This window comes from Colletotrichum karsti (genome assembly GCF_011947395.1).
Source record: "Colletotrichum karsti strain CkLH20 chromosome Unknown Scaffold57, whole genome shotgun sequence".
In the NCBI taxonomy this organism is placed as follows: Eukaryota; Fungi; Ascomycota; class Sordariomycetes; order Glomerellales; family Glomerellaceae; genus Colletotrichum; species Colletotrichum karsti.
Window position 1 is genome coordinate 264,921 of NW_024065957.1, and position 21,866 is coordinate 286,786.

The 21,866-nt window shown below is 56.8% G+C and overlaps 5 protein-coding genes across 5 annotated transcripts; 3 read left to right on the forward strand and 2 right to left on the reverse strand.

Moving 5' to 3' along the window:
* Window positions 1-12,418: 12,418 nt before the first annotated feature.
* CkaCkLH20_12334 (uncharacterized protein) lies at window positions 12,419-14,068 on the forward strand (the record flags this gene model as incomplete). Its single annotated transcript, XM_038895047.1, has 2 exons — window positions 12,419-12,572; window positions 12,876-14,068. The coding sequence occupies 2 exons, from the start codon at window positions 12,419-12,421 to the stop codon at window positions 14,066-14,068; spliced, it is 1,347 nt and encodes a 448-aa protein (XP_038739709.1).
* A 318-nt stretch (window positions 14,069-14,386) lies between these two features.
* On the reverse strand, window positions 14,387-15,782 carry CkaCkLH20_12335 (GPI transamidase subunit PIG-U; the record flags this gene model as incomplete). Its single annotated transcript, XM_038895048.1, has 3 exons — window positions 14,387-15,251; window positions 15,314-15,581; window positions 15,641-15,782. The coding sequence occupies 3 exons, from the start codon at window positions 15,780-15,782 to the stop codon at window positions 14,387-14,389; spliced, it is 1,275 nt and encodes a 424-aa protein (XP_038739710.1).
* Window positions 15,783-16,319: 537 nt separating this feature from the next.
* Window positions 16,320-18,278, forward strand: CkaCkLH20_12336 (pescadillo; the record flags this gene model as incomplete). Its single annotated transcript, XM_038895049.1, has 1 exon — window positions 16,320-18,278. One exon carries the CDS (start codon window positions 16,320-16,322, stop codon window positions 18,276-18,278), a length of 1,959 nt encoding a protein of 652 aa, XP_038739711.1.
* Window positions 18,279-18,668: 390 nt separating this feature from the next.
* On the forward strand, window positions 18,669-20,737 carry CkaCkLH20_12337 (putative RNA polymerase I specific transcription initiation factor; the record flags this gene model as incomplete). The annotated part of the gene is made up of 2 exons (XM_038895050.1): window positions 18,669-18,932; window positions 18,992-20,737. The coding sequence occupies 2 exons, from the start codon at window positions 18,669-18,671 to the stop codon at window positions 20,735-20,737; spliced, it is 2,010 nt and encodes a 669-aa protein (XP_038739712.1).
* Window positions 20,738-20,827: 90 nt separating this feature from the next.
* On the reverse strand, window positions 20,828-21,604 carry CkaCkLH20_12338 (haloacid dehalogenase; the record flags this gene model as incomplete). The annotated part of the gene is made up of 1 exon (XM_038895051.1): window positions 20,828-21,604. The coding sequence occupies one exon, from the start codon at window positions 21,602-21,604 to the stop codon at window positions 20,828-20,830; it is 777 nt and encodes a 258-aa protein (XP_038739713.1).
* Window positions 21,605-21,866: the final 262 nt, after the last annotated feature.

The following is a 21,866-nucleotide window of genomic DNA, read 5'->3' on the forward strand; positions in this document are numbered from 1 at the left end:
GAATAACGTGGCCGTGGACCGCGCATGATGCATCAACCAGTCAGTCAATTGGCTTTTCTCATTGGCGTTGACGTCTCCGAGGGCTGTGAGTCGTTCGTCGTGTTGGCTTACAGAAAGAGGGGGAAGGATGGAATCTTCGCGGTATGACTGGTTCGGCGAGACACGGCGAGAGAGGGGTTGGCGTGACTGGGCGCAAACGCCGGGAGCCCGATATCCTGTACGATGCCCAAGGACCTTTTTCCGAGTTGGAGGATAAGGCTGCATGGAAGAGGATCAACATGCAGCTGGAGCCATGTGTCATCACAGAGTCATCGGCGCGAAGCTGTTGGTCTTCTCTATTCGCTCGTCATTTCACACACACACGCACACACGGGAAGAAACGGTGCGGCGGGGTTTCGATGGAAGGAATGGGGAACTTCCAGAACATGTACCGTTCCGCCGGCGCAAGTCCGGCCTTTGGGGAGACGGAGGCGGTTATCGGCGTCAACAACCTAACGCACCACACTACGCTGTTACTACACCCTCTCATACGGAATCCGGACTTGCTTGCTTGTGCCTGGGGCCTGAGGCGTCTCCCGCTCCGCACCTCCCATCCAAGTCAGCAGAGGGTGAGGTGAGGTGATGCGTTGTTGCTTACGGAGTTGTGTTACACAGCATCATTTCAAGGCAGCAGCAGCAGTCAGCCAGCCAGCCAGCCAGCTGTGTTTAATGGAATTGGCTTTTGGGAACTGTGAGCATAGAGCATGTTCCAGTCAGCACGGCCTGGCCGCATGGATGATGGATGGGTGATTGATGTCTCTGGTCGGATTCGGGATGATCAATAAGCTTCTGACTGTAATCAGGTCCCCGTCCCCCCGAAGCCTCCGTGCCTCTCTCTCTCCGCGGAGGGCGAACGGGGAGAACTTGCCGTGAGGGTTTTCGTTTTCGTTACCGGCCGAGCGGAATACACTTTTTGGGGAGAAAGACATGAGGCCAACTCTAAACCAACAGACGATCAACAGCTCGAAAGCGTGTTGGCCAAATGCACATGCGAAACATGGGAAATTCCGTAGGGCGTTGAGGGAGGGAGTTGGCGGACGAACGAGGCGTCGTCATTGATCAACATGCCCGTTTCGCGCGAAGCTACGCTCATCTCACCACCACCACCACCACCACCACCACCACCACCACCAACTTGCAACATGCAGGTCCAGCAACTTTGGGAAATGGCATTCTGCCCCGCATCAGAAAAGAACCGTATTCAAGAACTGAGAGCTTGAACAAACCGGCGGCACTGGGCTTAGAGTAGCGCGGAATCCCAAGTGCTCGGTAATAGCCTTGTTGGCTGAATAGCTCCATTCAACTTGAGAGTGGAGATGATGGGCTTGAATATCAACAACAACATGAAGAGCAACGGATCCGAATAACGGCAATAACCATCCCATCTCAAACGAGCAAACCAGTCAGAAGTCAGGAATCAGCAACCAGCCACCATCTCAACAGCCAGTGGTGAGGGGAAATCCCCTTTCCCTTTGTCCGTCGCGGTCGTTTTGGGTGTGGCTTTCATCGCGAGGCTTGACGGAGCTTGCACGTATCAAGAAAGTGTCGCGAGGGCGCTATACCAGGCGTTCATCACTTTTTTTCACTCTGCCCAGTTAATCAGCCATTGATCAGGGGACCTAACCTCGACCAAGGCGCGCGCCAGGAACGCGGCCGAGTAACTTCCCCTCTCCCTCTCTGATTCTACCGCGAAAAGGAACGACGTCCCTTTCCCAAAACCGTTGAGTCGCCCGGCGCGAGGCTTCAGGATTCCCAAGCGGCCGGGTTCGCGCTTTTCCCAAAATTCACTCTTCCCCCCCTCTCCCTCTCCCAAGCGCGAAGCCCTTTTAACGATGGCGCGCCGATTGGCAGCTTTGGGGTGATCCGGAGATCTGGGTCGAAGGCGCGCGGCGCGGGCTGTCAGAAGCGAGCGGCGCCGTGAGCGATGGAGCTTTGGTTGGTTTATTGGATCACACCTTAGTTGCCGGGACGTGGTTGTTCGTGTTTGGAAGCCGGGAGATGGGAGAGAGCGCAGGGAAAACGGTACGAAAGTACTGGCAGCAGGGCTTGTCGGGCGATGCGGTTGTTGCTCAGCCACCACCTCCATCATCAAACGACACGAAGACGAAGCTCATGCAATGTCAGACTGCGACGTTCGAATCGCGAGACTCAACGGGTGTTACGGTACCCGGAGTCGAACTTCGAATTAGCGGGCACGGCATTTCACTTTTCATACTTGTGCTTTGGAATTAATGACAGACACTGCCCGTATCGGCGGTAGGCATATCGAATCGAACCGACCATTCAGCAGGTTTCAATCGTATGCCGTCGGCATCGGTACCGGATATTGGTTTGCCCCAAAAAAGGACACACCCAGGCAGCGAAATCCGGGATGGCGGATACGGGTGCGCTGGCTGGGTTTTCCCTTTCGTCGCGACAACGTGGTTCGTGGGTAAGCAAGCAAGCAGCGCTGCGGCGCAATGCGGGATTACGGACATGGTTGTTTTTTTGCCCTTATTTTCATGAGGTGTTTTGGTGGTTGAAAAAGGGCCCAGCTGACCTCGACGTGCAGGCTGGGCGGACCGGGGTGCGGTCGATTACGACGCTGTTCGATGCAGATGCATGGCATGGGGCCGGGAGGAGGTGAGAGTGAACGAGTGAAGCTGATGTGTCGATGTTGGTGTTGGTGATGTGCGATGTAGTACTCCAATACATTACGGTGAGGCCTTACGGTGGGGGCGATGGGTGAGTGGACGTCCGCCTGCCAACACTTGAGACGGTGTGACGATCTAAACGGTGGGGGCCGGTTTTAGTTGTTTACCTTGCGCCGACCAACCAACACAAGTAACCAACCAACCGTACAGCCCATTCTACTCAAGAGGGCTGTGCGACTCGAGATCAGCTTCAATGACATGCCGCCAACACGGAAATTGTCTTAGACAGCCCGAGGCGGGGGGTGGTGGTGACGGATTCCCATGACGGGGGAGCAACACGAAGCCATTGACAATAATAGCATCGGGATGCCAGGGTCCCGAGTTCAGCCTCTCTTCACCGAGCGCATATCATCTCATTGAGAAAAAAAGAAACCATACGGACGGAAGAGCCGACCCCCAAAAAAAGACGAGATATGAGATAATGTCTTGACCGAGGTGGTGTCTTGATAGTCAACAACAAAGAATACCCAGCAGAAAGGAAGGAAAAAGAAACAATGCAGAGACAGACCCCTTGTCTCATTGGCAATAGATCGTCCTCCCCTCCCCCAAAACCGGGAAACAAGAGAGAGAGACACACGAAGTGTAGACGTGTACGGCATGTAAGACTGAGACAAGGCCATTGTCTGTGTTCAACGAAATGGCCTGCCCCACGATCTTTCCTGTCGCCAATGTGACGCTCCCCTCCCCTCCCCGACCCAAGCCATTGGAATCCGGTCAGCGCGGATCTGCGTCCCTTCAGCCTCTTTTTTCTTGTTTTTTGTCTTTCTTATTTCTCCATTCTGCGGTGTGACTCGCACGGGATCTCGTGATGCGTTGTTCAAGAGAGTCTCGGTGTGCCGGGATATTGGGAATTTATTCTTGATTAATGTGGTATTTCGATATTTCACTTTTTGACTCCTTTGAGCTCCCCTTGCATCTGCCCGGTCTTTGCGAACTCCAATTACATGATAGACTCTACACATTTCGCATTTTCTCAGGGTTCAGGGCTGGTCAACAAGTGTGTGTGTGTGCGTGTTAATGATAATCTCCGGTCTGTCCTGAAAGCCAAACCGGGAGGTTGGTCGTGGTGGATGGTGGATGGTGGGTGGGAAGAAACGGAGTCAGCCGCGAAGCCAGATCGTCGGGTTCACGTATCATGAGTCTCATCAAATCAATTCAGAGTTGTCGGCGGTGTGTAGCATGGACGCACCGGCCGGCGGTTGAGCGGTAAAGGGCAGACTGGACACCGAAAAGTTGCGATGAGAGGGGACGGACCCGAAAGAGAGCGACGCAGGGATATACCCCCTTTCGTCACCGTCACCGCATCGTCGGGGAGGCTGACAAAAGCAACAAGAGACAAAAGCAGGACATGATTGGCAATTGTCGGACTTTGTTGCGACGGACGAATCTCAATCATCAGGGGTCCTGTCGATTTGTCTCGAGTCTGACTGTTGACACAACACACACACACAACTCCACTCAGGCGAGGGTGACAAGGCTGAAAGTCTGAAGGTCTGAAGATTTAAGCATACGTGTTTTGTTAGTCATGAGAATGTTTAATTCTGCTGTAATCTGAATTGAGATTGACTTGTGCAAAAGTTTTTTCACAAACCCTTTTTTTGTGGGAAACCATCATCACGAGGACCCGTAGGAGAGAGGGTATCCGTAGATCAATCACATCGTGACACCGCTTCTTTTTCTTCTTCTTTTTCCAGCCAAAATCCGACACACCTCACACCCCCCGGGCCTTGTTGGTGGTTGGCTGGGGCTGGAGAACGGTCAGAGAATCTGGGAAATTGGAAGAAATGGAGACCGAGACCGTACGGAGGCGAATAATGGAGATTAGAGAGGCGGTCGAATTCTTCCACGAGAGCTTCCAATGCTTCCATGCAGGGGAGGGGGGCAGCCGAGCGGGTCTCGCCTTCTCTGAGGACTCCGTCTCCAGCCTTCTGGCGAGATCTAATTTCTCCATGTTGAGGATTGTCCGCTTTTTTTTCCTTCTCTCTCTCTCTCTCGGTTGAGGTTCGTTCGCTTGGTTATTCCCGATGAAGGTGAGGAAGAAGAAGGCTCCCAAGCTGCCCTGGTCCTTGAACCCTGACCTTGCGCTTTTCTCAGCCTGCTGATGCAAGATGCGATTTCGCGACGACCCTTGAAGCGCTGATGACAGGCAGATTTTCTAATTTGATGATGATTTTCTGCCGTTCCTCAGCCCCCCCTCCCCTGTTGGTAGTTGTACTCTTCCCCCCTGGTCACACGTACGGCGCGGCTCCAGGCTTCAGCTTTAAACCCTAGGCTGCTGGTATTACACATTCCTGGGAGTCAAGGGAACGTAAAGGGCAGAAGTTGTTACTACTATGTATTGACCTGAGGTAAGGTAAGCCTCAGGGGCGCAGTGTGCAGTAGCGCCAGCGCAGCGCGCAGTTGGGTGAGAGTGTGGTGAGGCATTGCGACGCTGAGATTGGCAAGAAATGTTTATTTTGGCATGGCATGGCAGCATCCGAAGCAACGTGGACGGCAGCTGCAGGCTCCGCTATCTTTAGCAGGCGCATTTCGCATCGCAGCGATACGAATTGCAAGAGATGCTGTTTCCGGTCGTCTGCTTACGGAGTACCTGGGCCGTAATTTCAGATCATGTAGCCTTCAGAGTGTCATCATCATCATCATCCTCATCGCCGAGTCGGTAGCTACGGGCGTAAACGGACGGAACGAAAGACGTGTGTACCGGCCGGCGGGATTGACGGGATGTCGTTCGCGGCCCTTTTTGAGTTGTGTGTGTGTGTGTGTGTGTGTCTTGACTTCAGACCCGCGATTCCTTTGACGACGAGATTTCCCAATTTGTAAGACGGATGGAAGAGAGTTAAGGTATTTTCCGTCGCCGCCGCCGCCGCCGCGGCTCTCGGACTGGATGGCATACGTGTGTCGTGACCAGAGGGTTTCCGCGGTCTGAAGTCGACAGAGTCTATTTTGTGCTTGACAGAGCCGCTTAACCGCGAAACGTTGACGACGATCGGGGAGGTGTAGCGGGATGAGGATGAGGATGGGACGGGTTTGGCGATGATTAAGCGGCCTTACGTGTGCTCTCCACGGACGGACACCACCGCAGATAGATCTTCGTTGTCGTCAACTCAAAATTACTCAGGTAGCAACTTTATGTGCGGGCGTGTTGGGGGTTGATTGACAAGCAATCGTCTGAAGATCCAACAGTGGGCTGGCGTGTTGCGTGCTCTGTTGGTGTTGGTGTTTTAGAAGTAGTGTAGGACCTCTCTCTCCACGTATGCTCTCTCTCAATCAGCAGCAGCAGCGGCGGGCGAGCCTCTGTTTGAGCGGTGAGCGTCGCAATCTCCCTGACGGTTTGAGATTGAACCGTAACAGGCAAATGGGGTCTGGAGACGGTTCGGGACAGGGTTTTGGCATTGAAGACGAATTTAACGGAGATACCGAATCGGCTCCCCTTTTGCTCTCAGTGATCTGCCCTTCCTCCGTTTTCTGGAAATTCCTCAAGGGCTGGAGAAGGAGATGACCGCTTGATTCCAGTGGATACGGTGGGAATATCCAGCAACAGGGCAAGGCGCGTGTGTGACAGGGGCAACACATGTCGAAGCTGCTCAGTCAGAAGGTCGACAAGGGGTCCCCCTGTGCGCATGCTTGTTTCATTTCCCGGCGGTCAAGCCCCACGGTGACTCTGGCGCTGCGTCACCGCTTGAGAGTTGAGGGTTGAGGAGTTGCGAGTCCAAAAGTTGACATGAGACGGTGGACGGTGGCCCGTTTTGGGAATACGGATACGGCCACGTACTCGGATTTACAGACACCACCGTTTTCCATGGTGCGCCCCCACCGTCCCGGCGACTGTGTCACTTAGGTTGCCCTCATCCCTCCCTCAGCAACAGGAACAGGAATGGTGACAGGCACCGTAACGCAAGGCACCGTCCACACACTCAGGGCAAGCTCTCATTTTGGGCAATGCCGATGCCTGTGTGTACAAGAGGTCAAAGTACTGACGTAAGGTACCCTCCCCTTCCCCTAGTCCCTAGTCCCTAGTCTCTAGTCTCCATCGTCCCCGACGGTACGAAAGACGGTCTTGACGGTTCAATTTCCCACCAAGAAAGCAAAATTCCCTTTCTTCACCTTCACTTTATTCCCACACCATCATCACTCACACCCTCCCCCTTCACTCTCGACCCCTGGCACTCCCTCTCCCTCTCTCTCGCACCCCTCCCACCCCTGCTCGCTCCAAGAGAGACACCAGTGCCCGATCCAAGGTCAAGCTGGGCTAATACCCTTGCAAGGTTTCTGGCTGTTCCAAAATTGCAGAGTCCCGGACAGCTCGCTCTGCAAACAGGCACCGCCAGCCAAAATCTCCTTCCCATGGCCGCATCCGTAGATACATAAGACACCCGACTCCCCCCCTAGCATTCACTTGCCCTACGACTCTTCACCAGATCACCATCGACCATCACCAATCCAGCCGACTACTACTACTCAAACAACCAAACCGTTTACATATAATCTCTCACATCCCTCCAACATCAAGTCTCTTTGTCTCTCCTCAACGGCTCTCGCAACCACAACCGCACACTACAACAACAACTTAAGGCTACACTTACACAGCCTTCTCTCAACCAACCACATCACCAAACACCAGCTTCATAGCACCTAGACAGCTCCGCACAGCTGTCTCTTCAACCGTCAAACTGGCTTCCTCCGCTTTCGACATCATCAACATGCCCGCCCAGCGCCCCTCGCAACTCCCTCCCTGCCCCGGCCCCCCGCCTCAGCGCCCTCTCCCTCCCCTGCCCACCAGAGGTTAAGAGAGTGTGGCCTGGCGGCGACAGCCTCGCAACCAACCGACGATGACTGTTCAGTCTTCCGGCAAATCACTCTTCTTCTCTCAATGGCTTACTGGAGCCGTGAGCTGAATCATACAAAACAAACCTACTGGCGCCTTCGCAGTTCGACGCAACCACCGGACGAACGGGACCTCGACCCGACAATCAGCCCTGGATATCAACTGCGAACGAATAACACCCTCTTCACCAACAAGCCGGCCCCTTCTGGCAGCCCGCATGGAATTGGGATTACCACGCCTTTCGAATATGCACGCCATTTCCCATGTGTTGGCCATGCATGATTACCACCACTCCAACCCACACCACCCACACCACCGGTGGCGGAGGGCAACAATCGCAACTCTCTCTCTTCTCAGTCATGCAGCCTGGCGACGGCCGACAACATCATCTCTGCATCACGACAACGCCGGATCACGAGGCGCGACGTCGCACTCTGAATGGTCCGACCAAACAACCTCCTCCCCCCCCCCTTTTCTGCTTTCGTGCAGGCCCGCGTCCCCAGGAGCTGGGCTCTCTGCACGCAACCTTGAAAGGAACCTCACACTGCAAATCTACCAACTTGGCTTCGTCATTGATTGCCTCCGAGCAATATTTACCAACACCGCACTTGTACTATCATCGCCAACCTCGACCCTTCGTTCACCGAGGTGGCCGCCACATATCTTACCAACAACCAAACCACACAACCATCTTTTAATCAATGACCTACCAAACGGAACGAGCAAAGCATCATTACGGGACCAAGGAACACTTGAAGAAACGCGCACAATTCTCCAAACTCATCATGTATCAATAGACATCAGCATTGTATCGGGGCAACTCGGATCGGAGTTTGGGCCCCCTGTTTTTTTAGTTCTTTTCATTGTTTTTCCCACTTTGTCGTCGCCGATACCCCCCTTCCCTTTTCTCAGAGAGATGGATGGATTCGACGGAAAGTTATGAGCGAAGAAGCAAGCAACGCGCGCGCGCGAGAGAAGGATACATAAAAAGCTGGGGAAGAGAAGGGAGTTTCTTTTTCGGAATTCTGCAGTCAGACTGGGGCCCACTGAGGACCACCAGTACTAGATGAGAAATTCATAATACCACAAACCATTACTACACACATCTCAGTCTCATTCGCCGTGCCAAAATCCTGATCCTGAAATTCGTCAAAGCTCCCGCTTACATCTTGTCTGATAATCCCATGGGGTAATGAATGCCTAGCCTTCGCTGACCGGTTCTCACGAGACGCAAGCGAAGGCACATCCCCGTACGAGCAGAGCTTCAAGCGAACCACAGAACCCGACTCCTCACGATTATGAGACAACAGATGGCGCGAGCGGACCATTCGACACTCATGCGAGTGAAGAATTAATTGCCTTGCTTTTTTGCTCCCCCTCCCTCTCGCCCTCTCCGCGCCTTCCCGTCCCAGCCGCAAACGGCGCGGGGTTTCGACGATTTTCCTGGGCCGATCTGTAAGGGCCGGCCGATGTTTCCCCTCCTGCCTGCCGGGGTTCGAGGTAGGTGGTGCAGCTGGTGGTGGTGGTGGTCGTTGTCGTTGTTGTCAACGTCGTAGCGGCCCATTGGACGACCGCCATTTTCTTTTCGGAGTGACGTCCCCTCCCCTCCCCTGGGGCTGGTTTCGATATCAGCTGCGTTGATGCGAGCTAGGTAGGTTCCCGCGCATAAACGACGGCGACGGTATCACGCAAGACGAGACGCAGATGCGCGTGCGGAATACGGCCGTTGTGTTTTGGCAATCGGTTTCCGGGGTTGGATATCGATCTTCATTGCGGGAAGTTCATCACACTCATTCTCCATCTACACAGAGAGAGAGTAGGGCATGTTTACCATGGGGAATAACACATCACCATTCCATCCTTCGTCAACATGATACCGCCGTCCCGACGCATCAATACTCGTTGAGGTCATCGGAAACCAGTGTGTGTGTGTGTGTGTGTGTGTGTGTGTGTGGATACCACCGCTCTTTCCCTTTTCCTTTCCCTTTCCCACCGCAGATGATCTGAGATCTTCCGCTTCTCTTTCCCGTTCGTGATGGAGGGAGGCAACTGACCGGGGGGTGTGGTGGAAGACCTCGGGTTCCTCTACGGAGTACGGAGTACGGGAAGAAAAGGCACGGGGGAAAAAGGCAGAGGGCGGGTAGGGCGCCTGGCATTTGCGCGCGCGCGCTGAATACCCGTTCTCGATCGGAATTCCTGGTCGTTGCTCATCTCGCCTAAGTGAGGGCGCAGGATATACACATGCCTTAGGGCGGGCGAAGGAGACTGGGGGTGGGTGTTGGCGTTGCGGCAGCTGGGCCAAGCACGTCTTGCGACAAGGCCCGCGATGCGCGGCTGTTGGTAATAATTGTAAAAATGAAAAAGCAAGGTACGGAATCGTGCCGAATTTCGTTACTTGGTTCCGCCGTTCGCTCCGTGTTGGGTCGACTCCGTTATCCCGGGGTCCCGTCGGAGACGCGGGGTATGTTGAGATTTTTGAGATCATTGATACCCGAAAGGATTGATATGTTGTATTATTGAGCTGGATAATTGGATCTCTGGGATCATTGTAGGCTTTGCGGTCATCATCACACTCTATTGAGTTGCGTAGTATTTTACTGCGGTATCATTGCTTGGCCTTATTAGCCGCCCTCATGCGCACAGCAGCCGAATTCCATAAAACTTTGGTACGATGCGCCCAATATGGAGACATGCTACCGAAGCATTCATTCGTGGGCTTTCTTTTTTGTTTAGGACAGCTGTACACGGATAAACTCTACACATTACTGAAGAATGATAACCCCAGGGCCCCTTTTCTTTACTGGCAAAGTCTAGTTTGCTTATTCTGTCCGCAAGAATGAGGCTCAGCCTTGGGAGGAATGAAGAAGAAGAAGAAAAAAAGGGGGACCATTCCAATTTGGACCCCTAATTCTTTTTTAGCTTCAGCTACGACGGACTCCAACTCACACACGGACGTTGGTGACGCCGTTCGTTCAAGGGTCTTGACTTCGTCCGCGCGAGAGCTAAGAGGATGGACGCCGGTTAGTACGCAATGTGAAATTAGAAACCCATTCTGACCGGCGACCCGGTAGCATTCTTGGCTGGAGTTGAATATGCAACAGAGAAACACGTAGCGCAGGACGGAGCTGCCGTGGGCAAAACCCGCGCGGACTTTGGTGATTGATGATGGTGCGGCGGACCCCACCCGCCACATTTCAGATCTTTGGTGTTGAGGTTCGTCGTCAAACTCCGTCTCTCTCTCATCACCCCCTTTTTTATCCCCCTTTTATTGCCGTCGTTGGGTAGAAGGGAAATGAGGGCTTCTTCAGCTGGTTTAGTTCAGCTATACTACGAGGGGTTTAATCAAGAGTGGCATTCGTAAGGTGGGAGTGGCTTAGAGGCTCAACTAAGGTGCCGCAGTTATGGATTTAGTTAAAGGTCGAAGATTGAGGAATGTGGCATGTCGGGAAAAGAACGAAACAAGGACAAGGCTGGCACGTCAAAATCCCTTTTTTTCTTCGTCAAACTGACGCCGTTCATCGGTTGGCTTCCCCAGGAAAAAGAAGTAGGGTTGATCACTGACGATATGTCCCCTGCAGTTCACACACTCTCCACTTAGAGACAGAAGGCCGTGGTTTGTTTGAATTTGTGTGAAACAGGGGTGTGGCTCGGCTCAACGATCTACTATGGCGGTTTGCTTGTCAATCTGGCGTCCGCGTTTTGGAGAAGGATTTTCCATCAGTTCTAGTGTCGTTTTGGGAAGATTATCAGACGGGATTAGATTGCGGCTTTTCGCAACGGACGACACCAGTGGCGAAGGGGTAGGAAAAGTTGCGCGTACCTGAACCGTTTTGACGGCTCATGGGGATGGATATTCCTTTGAGGATTAGGACGAGCATGTCTACTGCAAGCTAGACGTGGCTCGCAGAAATACATTCCATTCGCAACGGACAGACGGGCCATGTAACCGAAGACAGACCGGTGGAAACATACGTTGCATACGCGATAGAAACGTGGCTCGATGATCTACCGTTCTGAGGCGGCGACGGCTGGCGTGTTTTAGAGGTTTCGAAATTCCAGTAGTCGTTTTTTTTCTGTCTTTTTTTGCCTCCCTTCTCAGATCGTCAGGGGTGAAAGCGTTGTGTTGCAGCCGAACTGCACGTCTCTCCAGATTGGGAAACCCGTTCTTTATCAAAACTCCCTCTCTTTTCGGCGGCGGCAAGGCATGGCGGGTTTGATCAGCCCGAGATGTGAAGGAGACGGCCCGGGGAGGGGGGGACGTGACGGGATCAGGGCAGGCAGGGGTTAAGATGGAGAATTGATCGCCGTCGGCGTTAACCTTAGTTCTGCTTATCACGTTATCATCACGTGCGGGCGCGATAGTGGGGCCACTCGCAACCTCGCGAGTTGAAGCTCGGACGGGGAAAGAGAGATCGCCAGGCTGCTGCGTCAGCGGGACCAGAAGTTCAGGGTCCCATCTTTTCTTCCTTTGCTTTCTTTTCTGATCGATCCTAATTCACCAAAAGTCGACGTCGTCACTGTCTGTGTACCACGATCGACGGCGCGAGTGGGATTCCCGGGTCCTTCAAAACAAGCGCTGATCCGTTTCATCGGGGGAGATTGGCAGACGTAGGTGTTGAAGTTGACTCATCGGCAAGCCAGACGCCTCCATCGTCACAATTCACCGTCATTTCTCGGCGCTTGACGCTTAGCACGCGGATGATCAGGGCCCTGCGAGAGAAACGTCGGGTGTGAATTGGGTACCTGGAAATACGCGCTCGGCTACTGCTGCCGTTGGAGTTCAACCGTCACTCCGTCTCACCACTCACTCACTCACACTCACACTCACACTCACTCTCACTCTCATTCACAACCGACGGAGATGGAGCCTCTCGAGCTCCACGTCTGGGGCCCGGCCTTTGGTCTGCCATCCATCGACGCCGAGTGCCTCGCCGCCATCGCCTACCTTCACACCGCCCTGCCCAGCTCTGAATGGCGTCTGGTCCCGAGCAACGACCCTGCCGTCGACTCATCTAGTAAGTGACGTTCACGCTCACTTACACCCCCTTTCTGACTCACAAAACCCACCTCAACATCCCATCTCACATCTTCACACACACCCCCTGACGGAATCCCACGCGAATCCTCCCTTCACCCCTCTCACCACAGAAACCTCAAACGTGGCTTATACCGTTATACCCACGCGACCTCGACTGCCAGGAACAAAGAACCAGCAAAGAAGCCCCCCAAACAAAACGAAACAAAGAAACACAGCAACACAATGTGAACCGCACACAAAACGAAACGCCCCGGGCTAACCGTTCACTCACTCACTGCAGACCGTCTTCCCGCCCTCAGAGCCAACGGCGCCTACGTAACAGGCTACGTCTCCATCGTGTCCCACCTGCGCTCCCTCTCGCCGCACTCCCCCTCCTGGGACCTCGACCTCGACTCGCGCCTGTCGCCGTCCGAGCGCGCCGACGCCCTCGCCCTCGGCGCCTACGTCGAGTCCCACGTCGCGCCCCTGCTCGACGCCTACCTCTACGCCGACCACGACAACTGGTCCGCCGTCACCCGCCCCGCCCTCAGCCGCGTCCTCGGCTTCCCGCTCAGCTGGACCGTCCCCGTCCAGCTCCGCAACCAGGCCCTCGCCCGGAGCGCCCACCTCGGCTTCGGGTCCCTCGGCGAGGAGGACGAGGACGAGAACGACCTCAAGACCGGGTCGTCCAGCCAGGGCACCCTGGACCGCGCGATGAAGCACCTCCCCGTTGCGGGGACCTCCTCCTCCGGGAAGAAGAGCGTCATGGAGGAGATGAAGGCGAGGTCGGCGAAGGGCATCAGAATGCACGCCACCACCATCGACACCTTCACCCCGCTGGAGGAGCAGCGGGCGAAAGGCGAGACCAGGAAAGGCGACAAGGCGCGCTTCTTCGACGGCGACGTCCCGACCTCCCTCGACTGCCTCGTCTTCGGCCACCTCGTCCTTGTCCGAGCAGTCAAGACCCCGCAGAACTGGCTCCAGAGGATCCTCTCCAACAAGTTCCCCCACCTCTGCGAAATGGTCGACCAACTCCGCGAGGCGTGCCTCGCCAGCCCGGGCCCTCTCCCCTGGACCCCCGCCCCGACCTCGTCCCTCCGCACCGCGGCGCGCTTTCTGGACAACGTCGTCCAGGCCACGCCGAACCTCGGCGACGCGTACGTGAGCGAGTGGCGGCTCCGGGCCGAGAAGAAGGCCCGCGGCGTCGCGGACCGGAGGACCCTCGCGCTCGCGGGCGGCGTGTTGGCCGCGGGCACGGCGATCGCCTACGGCGTGTGGACGTACAGGGGGCTCCCGACGTGGGGCGCGCGGACGCAGACGTGGATGGCCGAGAAGAGGGGGCTTAGCAAGTTCGGGGAGCTGGGCGCCATGTTGGACTTTTCGTTTGGGCTTGCGGAACCGGCGCCGCAGGCGAGTCCGAATGCTGGATGGGGAGGGGGCTTCGGTGCCGGCTCGGAGCACAAGGTTGTCGAGTCCGAGTTGAGCGTTGATTAGAGGGATGAAAAATGTACGATGATAACGGCCTCAAGTTAGAATGGCTCACAAAGGGATGAATAGATGGCTGATATCAACAGCCCAAAAGAAGGCAAACCCTCACTTCAAAAGCATTATAGAGGACAAAAGTTCCGAGACACGTCTCAAGCATATTCGTACAGACACTACCGTCTCATTTATTCTAACAAACGATTACCCCGTTCATGAAACCGCCTTTTACGCTTCCCATGCAGTCCCTAATATCATGTGAAACACACAAGATGTATTCTCATAAAAAACGCCGGTAGTGATGCCGCAGAAAAGCCCCAGTCAGCCGCCCTAGATCTGCCGGATCTCCTTGCCCACCATCTCGGGCCGCTCCAGCTCCCACTCGTCGCGCAGCACGGCGAAGGTCAGGTCGCTGACGAGCAGGCTCTGGCCGAGGCTCCAGACGAGGGTGATGGCGTAGAAGAAGTTCGCGTTGCCGCTGCCGGCGTAGATCCAGAGGTGGTAGAAGGCGGGGCCGAGGAAGGAGGCGTACATGATGGTGGCGGCGCCGACGAAGGTGTACCTCATGAGGGGGAAGACGTGGCGGAAGAGGGGCAGCATGGCGAGGAAGAGGCTCGTGTCGGCGATGGAGGGGTAGGGCTTGAAGATGGCGAAGATGCCGAGCAGGAGGGTGAGGACGACGAGGGGCTGGGAGCGGACGCGGATCGTCAGGGGTAGGACGTAGCTGGAGAGGTGCAGCCAGAAGACGGCGAGGAAGAAGGAGCGGAAGGAGTCGAACATCTCGATGAAGAAGTACCACCACAGGCCGACGTTCGGGGTGAGGTCGTTGAGGGTGAGCTGGGCGCCGTAGGTGCTGCTGAGGAACTCCCAGGAGCCGCCGGTCAGGAGGAAGGACATGAGGAAGAGGGCGGCGAGGACGGCGGCGACGACGCCCGCGTTGGCGAGGGCGAAGGGCAGGAGCGTCGAGGAGGCGGTCCGGCGGGAGGGGTCTTGGCGGTCGTAGGCGAGGAGGACGAGGGGCGGGAGGAGGAGGAGGGGGTACATTGAGAAGTAGGTCGCGAAGGAGAGGGCGACCATTGCGCCGAGGGGGGCGCCGGAGATGGCTTTCGCGATGGCGTGGAGGATGGCGCATGTTGAGAAGACGGAGGTGGAGCGGCCGATGCAGGTTGCTATCGTGAAGGGGTTGAAGAGGTATCTGCGGGGGAGAAGATTGTCAGTGGAAGCTTCTTGGAAGACGTGAGTAGGGATTCGGCTTACAGAGATGCTACGACGACGCCACTCCACTTCTTGCCGCGACGTGGGGAGGTGAAGAGTCGTGAAGACCCGGCCTCGCCCGAGTCTGCGATCTTGAGGAGGGCATCTGCGCTCAGGATGTCGAAGAGGATGTAGAGGAGGTACGTGAAGATCGGTAAGGACTTCGGGTCCGGGAGGAGGGAGAAGAGCGGGAGGAAGAGGGGCGCTTGATGGTATACGCCGCCATCGTAGGGGGAGACGTTGTGGTTGTAGAGGAAGAGGCCTTCTTGCACTGCGCGCACACATCTGGTTAGCCAATGGGTCTTGCGATAACACGGTGGGACGACTCACGTCTCTTGAAGCTCGTCACGGGGGTCGAGATCTCGACGCGACCGGTGAGCAGGTCAGGCAGGCCCGGGAACGCAACGAAGAGCAGCAGACGCAGGGCAGCCGCGGCGGCGAAGACGCCCGTCTTGTTGCCTCCCTGAGTCATTGTGCCGGCGGTCATTGTGCGTTCAGTCCATGGCCCGGAGGAGGAGGAGGGAGGCGGAATCGGGATGCTGCAATGAGGGGCCGGGACGTTGCGTGGTCGTTGGACGCGGCGGCACGGAGCTTGAGGTTCGCGGTTTGATGGGGGGCAGTTCGGGACTCGGGATGGACAAGGAACGGGGGATGACACCTGGCTGGACCGGGGCAGTGGTCCGCTGGGACGCGGGTAGCTGTGAGCTTCGTCAATCAGCGAATAGCAGCCTAGCTTTCAGCGCGGTCGCTCTGGTTTTAGCGGGTTGAACCCCTGAAGCTGGGGCGGTTCCACCGATTAGATAAGAGAAGCCAATGGGCGTCGTGTAGAATCCCCGCTAATCCTTTCGAGTCCGATATCGAGGCGGTGAACCCGGCAGAAAAATCAATCGAAAAAAAAAAGTTCAGAGAGAGTCGAGAAAGCGATGCGCCCCGCCACGGCTAGAAGTTTTGATAGCTTCCATCTCAAACACCCTTTACTTTTCAATTTCGGTCAGCCACAACAACCAAGATGGGCAAGATCAAGAAGAAGGGACAGGCCGGAGCGGCCAAGAACTACGTCACCAGAAACCAGGCCATTCGCAAGCTGCAAATCAGCCTGCCTGATTTCCGCAAGCTCTGCATCTGGAAGGGTATCTACCCTCGCGAGCCGCGCAGCAAGAAGAAGGTCTCCAAGTCCTCGACCGCCTCCACCACCTTCTACTACGCCAAGGACATCCAGTACCTCCTTCACGAGCCTCTGCTCCAGAAGTTCCGCGACCAAAAGTCCCTCGAGAAGAAGATCTCCCGCGCCCTCGGCCGTGGAAACGTCGGCGATGCCAAGAGGCTCGAGAAGAACGCCGCCCGCCCTGAGGAGACCGGCAAGCCGAGATACACCCTCGATCATGTCATCCGCGAGCGCTACCCGACCTTTGTCGACGCCATCCGCGACCTCGACGACTGCCTCTCCATGCTGTTCCTGTTCGCCAACCTGCCCTCGACCTCGTCCGTTCCCGCCAAGATGATCGCCCGCTGCGAGCGCCTGACCCTCGAGTTCCAGCACTACCTCATCGTCTCGCAGGCCGTCACCAAGTCCTTCCTGTCGATCAAGGGTATCTACTACCAGGCCAACATCCAGGGCGAGGACATTCTGTGGCTGGTTCCCTACAAGTTCAACCAGAGGGTGGTTGGCGACGTCGATTTCCGCATCATGGGCACTTTCGTCGAGTTCTACATGACGCTGCTGGGCTTCATCAACTTCCGCCTGTACACCTCAATCGGCCTCAAGTACCCGCCCAAGTTCGACAAGAACAAGGACGACCAGTCCGCCGAGCTCGGCGCCTTCACCATCGAGGGCCAGAACCTCGCCGCCCCCGAAAAGAAGCAGATCACCAACGTCGAGACCGAGCACCAGGTCGACCCCAAGACCCAGGCTGAGGTGAACAAGGTCATCAAGAAGCTCAAGGATACCGACGTCGAGGAGAGCAAGCCCGAGGAGCAGGCCGAGTCCAGCGAGGCGCCCACGGACGCCATCGACAGGTTCGAGCCCGCCGCGCCCGGTGGCGACGTTCTCCCCCAGCCCGAGTACTCCAGCTCCGACAGGGGCAAGCTGTTCGCCAACTGCACTTTCTTCATCTCGCGTGAGTCCCCGAGACAGCCCCTCGAGTTCCTCCTGCGGTCGTTCGGCTGCAAGCGCATCGGCTGGGACGCCGTCCACGGCGAGGGTGCCTTCACGACCAACGAGCGCGACCCCGCCATCACCCACCAGATCGTCGACCGTCCCCAGGTGGTCGCCGCGAACAACGAGGAAGGCGATGGAGAGGACAACCAGACGTCCCAGAAGCTGGCGCCCAACCAGCGCATTCCCGGCAGGATATACGTCCAGCCCCAGTGGGTCTGGGACAGCGTCAACGACGAGGAGTTGAAGCCCGCGGACCAGTACGCCCCCGGCGCCCAGCTGCCTCCCCATCTCAGCCCCTTCGTCCAGCAGGTCCAGGGTGCCTACGACCCGACTGTTCCCCTCGAGGAGCAGGAGCCCGAGGGCGAGGCCCTTGCCGAGAGCGACGACGATATGGAGGTCGACGAGGAGGATGCCGACAACGACATGGAGGTCGCCGGCTCCGACGAGGAGGATGAGGAGGAAGGTGACGATGACGAGGAGGCCCCCTCCGCCGACGAGGATGAGGAGATGTCGGAGGACGAGGAGGTGCAGCGCCAGATCGAGCTGGAAGCCGAGCTTGCTGGCGGTAGCGTCAAGGCCAGGGAGACGAAGCCCAAGACCAAAAAGGAGGTTGCGCGCAAGGCGCACGCCAAGAAGATGGCGGAGGAGGCCGAGGACATCGAGCGCGCCAAGGGCATGCTCAGCAAGAAGAAGAGGAAGCTGTTTGAGCAGATGCAGTACACTAATAACAAGAAGAGCGCGGTGGACGAGAAGCTGCGGTCCAAGAGGAGAAAGCTGGAGAAGGAGCTGAACAAGAAGGGCAAGGCATAAAGTAAAAGCAGTATCTAGTTTCCTCCTTAGACTGTAGTTGGCGTTTGTTATACCATAATTGTGGTGTTGGGAAAAGAAATTCATTTGCTTGAGACAGTAACATTTCGCGGTAAATTGACGCTTCAAACGCTCCATGAATTTGTGTTGATTCGTTGCCTATCTGGTGGTATTGAGAGATGCGAAGCAAGTCCGACCCAAAGGTGCTGATACTTTTCGGTGTATGTGGGCAGCTCCAGTTTTTTCATCTCTTCACCTCACTTTTACACTTGGATGTCAACAGCATCGTAGACTAAACTCATCACACTCTGTTTTGGCGACCGGCAAAATCAATCAGAATTCGAGAATCTCACAAATCATCACTACACCCACTTGCGCTTGCGGCATGGCAGAATGACCGCCAACGAGGAATCATGGGACCTCGATAGCGATGAGATTCGCTCAATCGATTCGGATGAGCTTCGCGAGACCAGACCCAACCGCTGGAAGGGCAGCGCAGCAACATGGCGCACCCTCACCGAAGAGGAACGCCTATTGCACCGCTCCATGGAGCAGCTCCGCAACCGCGATCTCTCCGTCCATCTGTACAACACATTTGCGGTGAAGAACCGCAAGATCCAAGCAAACAGCAACAGCGCAACGGACCCAGACACCGAGGTGAGTTGGCGGCCGTACCACCCTGCTCACTACCCTCCGCGACTGACACATCTTCGCAGGACGCAGATCAAGCGCTTCGGGACAGGGCGGACAAAACGGACTGGCGTCCGCCAAATACATGGACCGCATGGCCGATGAACGTCAAAGACGTTCCCGGTGACGACTTCATGAAGGAGACGCACGACCAGGACGACGACCTCACCGTCCGCTCAGGCGTGCCGCAGCTACCCAGCACAGTTCTGGAAGAAGAGCTCACCGCCACCATTCTGAAACAGGCAAAGGAGCGCTTCCGTCGTCGGCAGGATAAGCACCGACAAAAAGAGGCCGCCGCGGACGAAACGACGGCAGCGCACTCGCAGTCGGCCTATTCACAGTCCGAATTCACGACGGAAGACGGCGACGGGTCTTCCGCCGAAGAGGATCCGACAAAGGTGGCCGCGGCGACCGACGACCAAACCCCGAAACCAACGACGAAGACGTACGAGGCGGTCGTGTCCGCCAACGACGACCTCTCCGCGGACCTCCTCCGCCCTTCCGTCCGGCACATCCTGTCCATGATGGACAACACCCTCACTACCCTGCACAACGCGCGCCTGGCGGGCTTGAGCTACATGACCGACTCCTCGGCCTCGGCGACGGACGTCTCCGATGCATCTGAGGGTTCCGACGCGGGCAGCCTTACGTCGCGGGGATCGCGGACGTCGAGGTCTTCCCGCGGTTCGCCAAAAAAGCGCAGCAAGCAGGGTCGGCCACGGAGTAAAACGCCTCGCACGCCCGAGCCGGAACAGGGCGGGAAGAAGAGAAAAGGCCGGCCGAGAAAGGCGCACGCGCCCTTGCCGGGGGAGACGGAGAAGGAGATGATGATTCGGATCGCGAGGGAGCAGCATAAGAGGATTCCTTTCTCGTCGGAGGAAGACAACAACCGCGAGGACGGGAATGGTGAGCAGGGTGAAGTCGCGGAACCCGCGGACGCTGCCAGCGATGATGATGAGGACGCGGCAGAAGACACCGCTCGGGACACATCACCGGAGAAGTCCAGGTCTCCGAGGAAGAAGCGCGACCTGCCGCCCGAAGCCAGGCTGGAAGCCAGAACCAGGCACAGGGAAAACATGCTCAGAGACTGGGGTCTACGTGACTGGAGCGACATCATCGGCGCTGCCTCGATCTCCGGCTTCAAACCCGAGGTCGTCGCCCGGGCGGCGCAGCGATGCGCGGATCTCTTCGGGCAGGGCATGGAGATGCAGACTCTCCTCGAGGGGCCGGCGTCTAAGGGACCGAAGCCGCAGAGGAAGAGGTACCTCCCCAACACCCGTCCCCGCGTAGCTTCGTTCTCGAGCTCGGACGAGGAGGGCGGGCCGGTGCCTTTCCGAGGCGTCGGGAAGAGACAGCGGAGTCGGGGACGGGATAGTGCCCCGCCCACCGACACCGAAGCCCAGGGAGCCGGGTCGAGGGCCTCGAGCAGACGTCGCAGCGCGTCGCGTTCGTCGTCGGTCGGGCTGTTCTACTGTCCCGTCGCGGGCTGCGAGAGATCCCTGGAGGGCTTCGACAGGAAGGCGAATCTGCAGAGGCACGTTACGCGGGTCCATCCGGGCCAGGCGGTGGAGGTCGACGAGGTCGAGAGCGAAAACGAGATGCACGGCGCGGTGCACGTCGATGGTTTCCTCAAGCCGATCCGGGCGCGTAAGGGGTGGAGGGCGGAGGACACCGGGCACAGGAAGCGCAAGAGGCATTATCGCGGCAAGAGGCTCCAGAGCGGCGACGAGACGAGCGGCGTGGGCGAGGAGTCCGTTTGGGATTCTTCCTGATGAATTGTTACGATTCCGAATTATCCTCCGATGAAGAACAAATAGACTACAGACGTGTATTGCGCATAGATAACTCTCACGCTCATGTGATCACAGACCCTTCTCGCGAAACTGCCTATCAACCTCCTCAGCAAAATCCCCAATCGTATCAAACCGCCACTCAAACGCAACATCCCCCTTCAACTTCTCATAGTCCCCTCCGACCCCCTCCCCGTCCTTCGTCTCCCCCCCTCTCGAAATCCACACGCTCCTCAGCCGCAGCTCCTTCGCAGGCACATGATCCGCCGTGAGACTCCTCGCGACGTGCAACAACTCCCCCCTCTCCCGGTCCACGCCCAGCTCGTCCGCGGCGCGCGCGAAGAGGTACGCGAAGTTGTGGTGCGAGGGCTTGTAGCTGCCGATGTCCTGGGCGATGTACACGCCGTCGAACTCGACGGGCCGCAGGCGCTCCTGCGAGCCGGAGATGTTGGCGCGGTCGATGTTGGAGAGGATGATGAGCTTGTAGTGCTTCTTCAGGATCTCCAGCCCGGCGACGGTGTCGGGGAAGGCCGGCCAGGTGCCCGGGAGCTTGCCGAAGTGCTCTGCTTCCGAGGGCGTGACGGGGGCTCCTACTTCATCTGCGAGGGTCGAGAAGGAGCGCGCGAGGTTGATGTCGTAGCGGAGGGTTGGCTCGGAGACTTGCAGCTCTGAGGAGAGGGTGTCGAAACGCAGGGCGAGCTGGTCCAAGGTTTGGTCTTGGGTGCTTGAGGGCGGGATTCGGGATAGGATTGGTTCTAGACCGGTACGGAGACCGGATTCCCAGTCGACTAGAGTGCCGTAGCAGTCGAAGGAGAGGGCTTTGAAGGTGGTTAGGTCTGGGTAAGACATGCTGGGATGAAGACTCTAAAAGCTGCGGTGTTCTGTGAATAGCAATGAAGCAGAATTTCTTGGAAGGTGAGGCAGCATTCTCGAGGAAGCTTTTGTCTTTTATAGACGATGCGATGGCGATGCTCACGGCCTACCTGTTTTTGTAGACAAGGGCGCGGATGACGAGCGGGGAGTGAGATCGGCGATGACACGACTGCGAATGATATCACGTATTTGTAGACGTACTCGCAAATTTACTACAACGACACAGAGATTTGCTTGG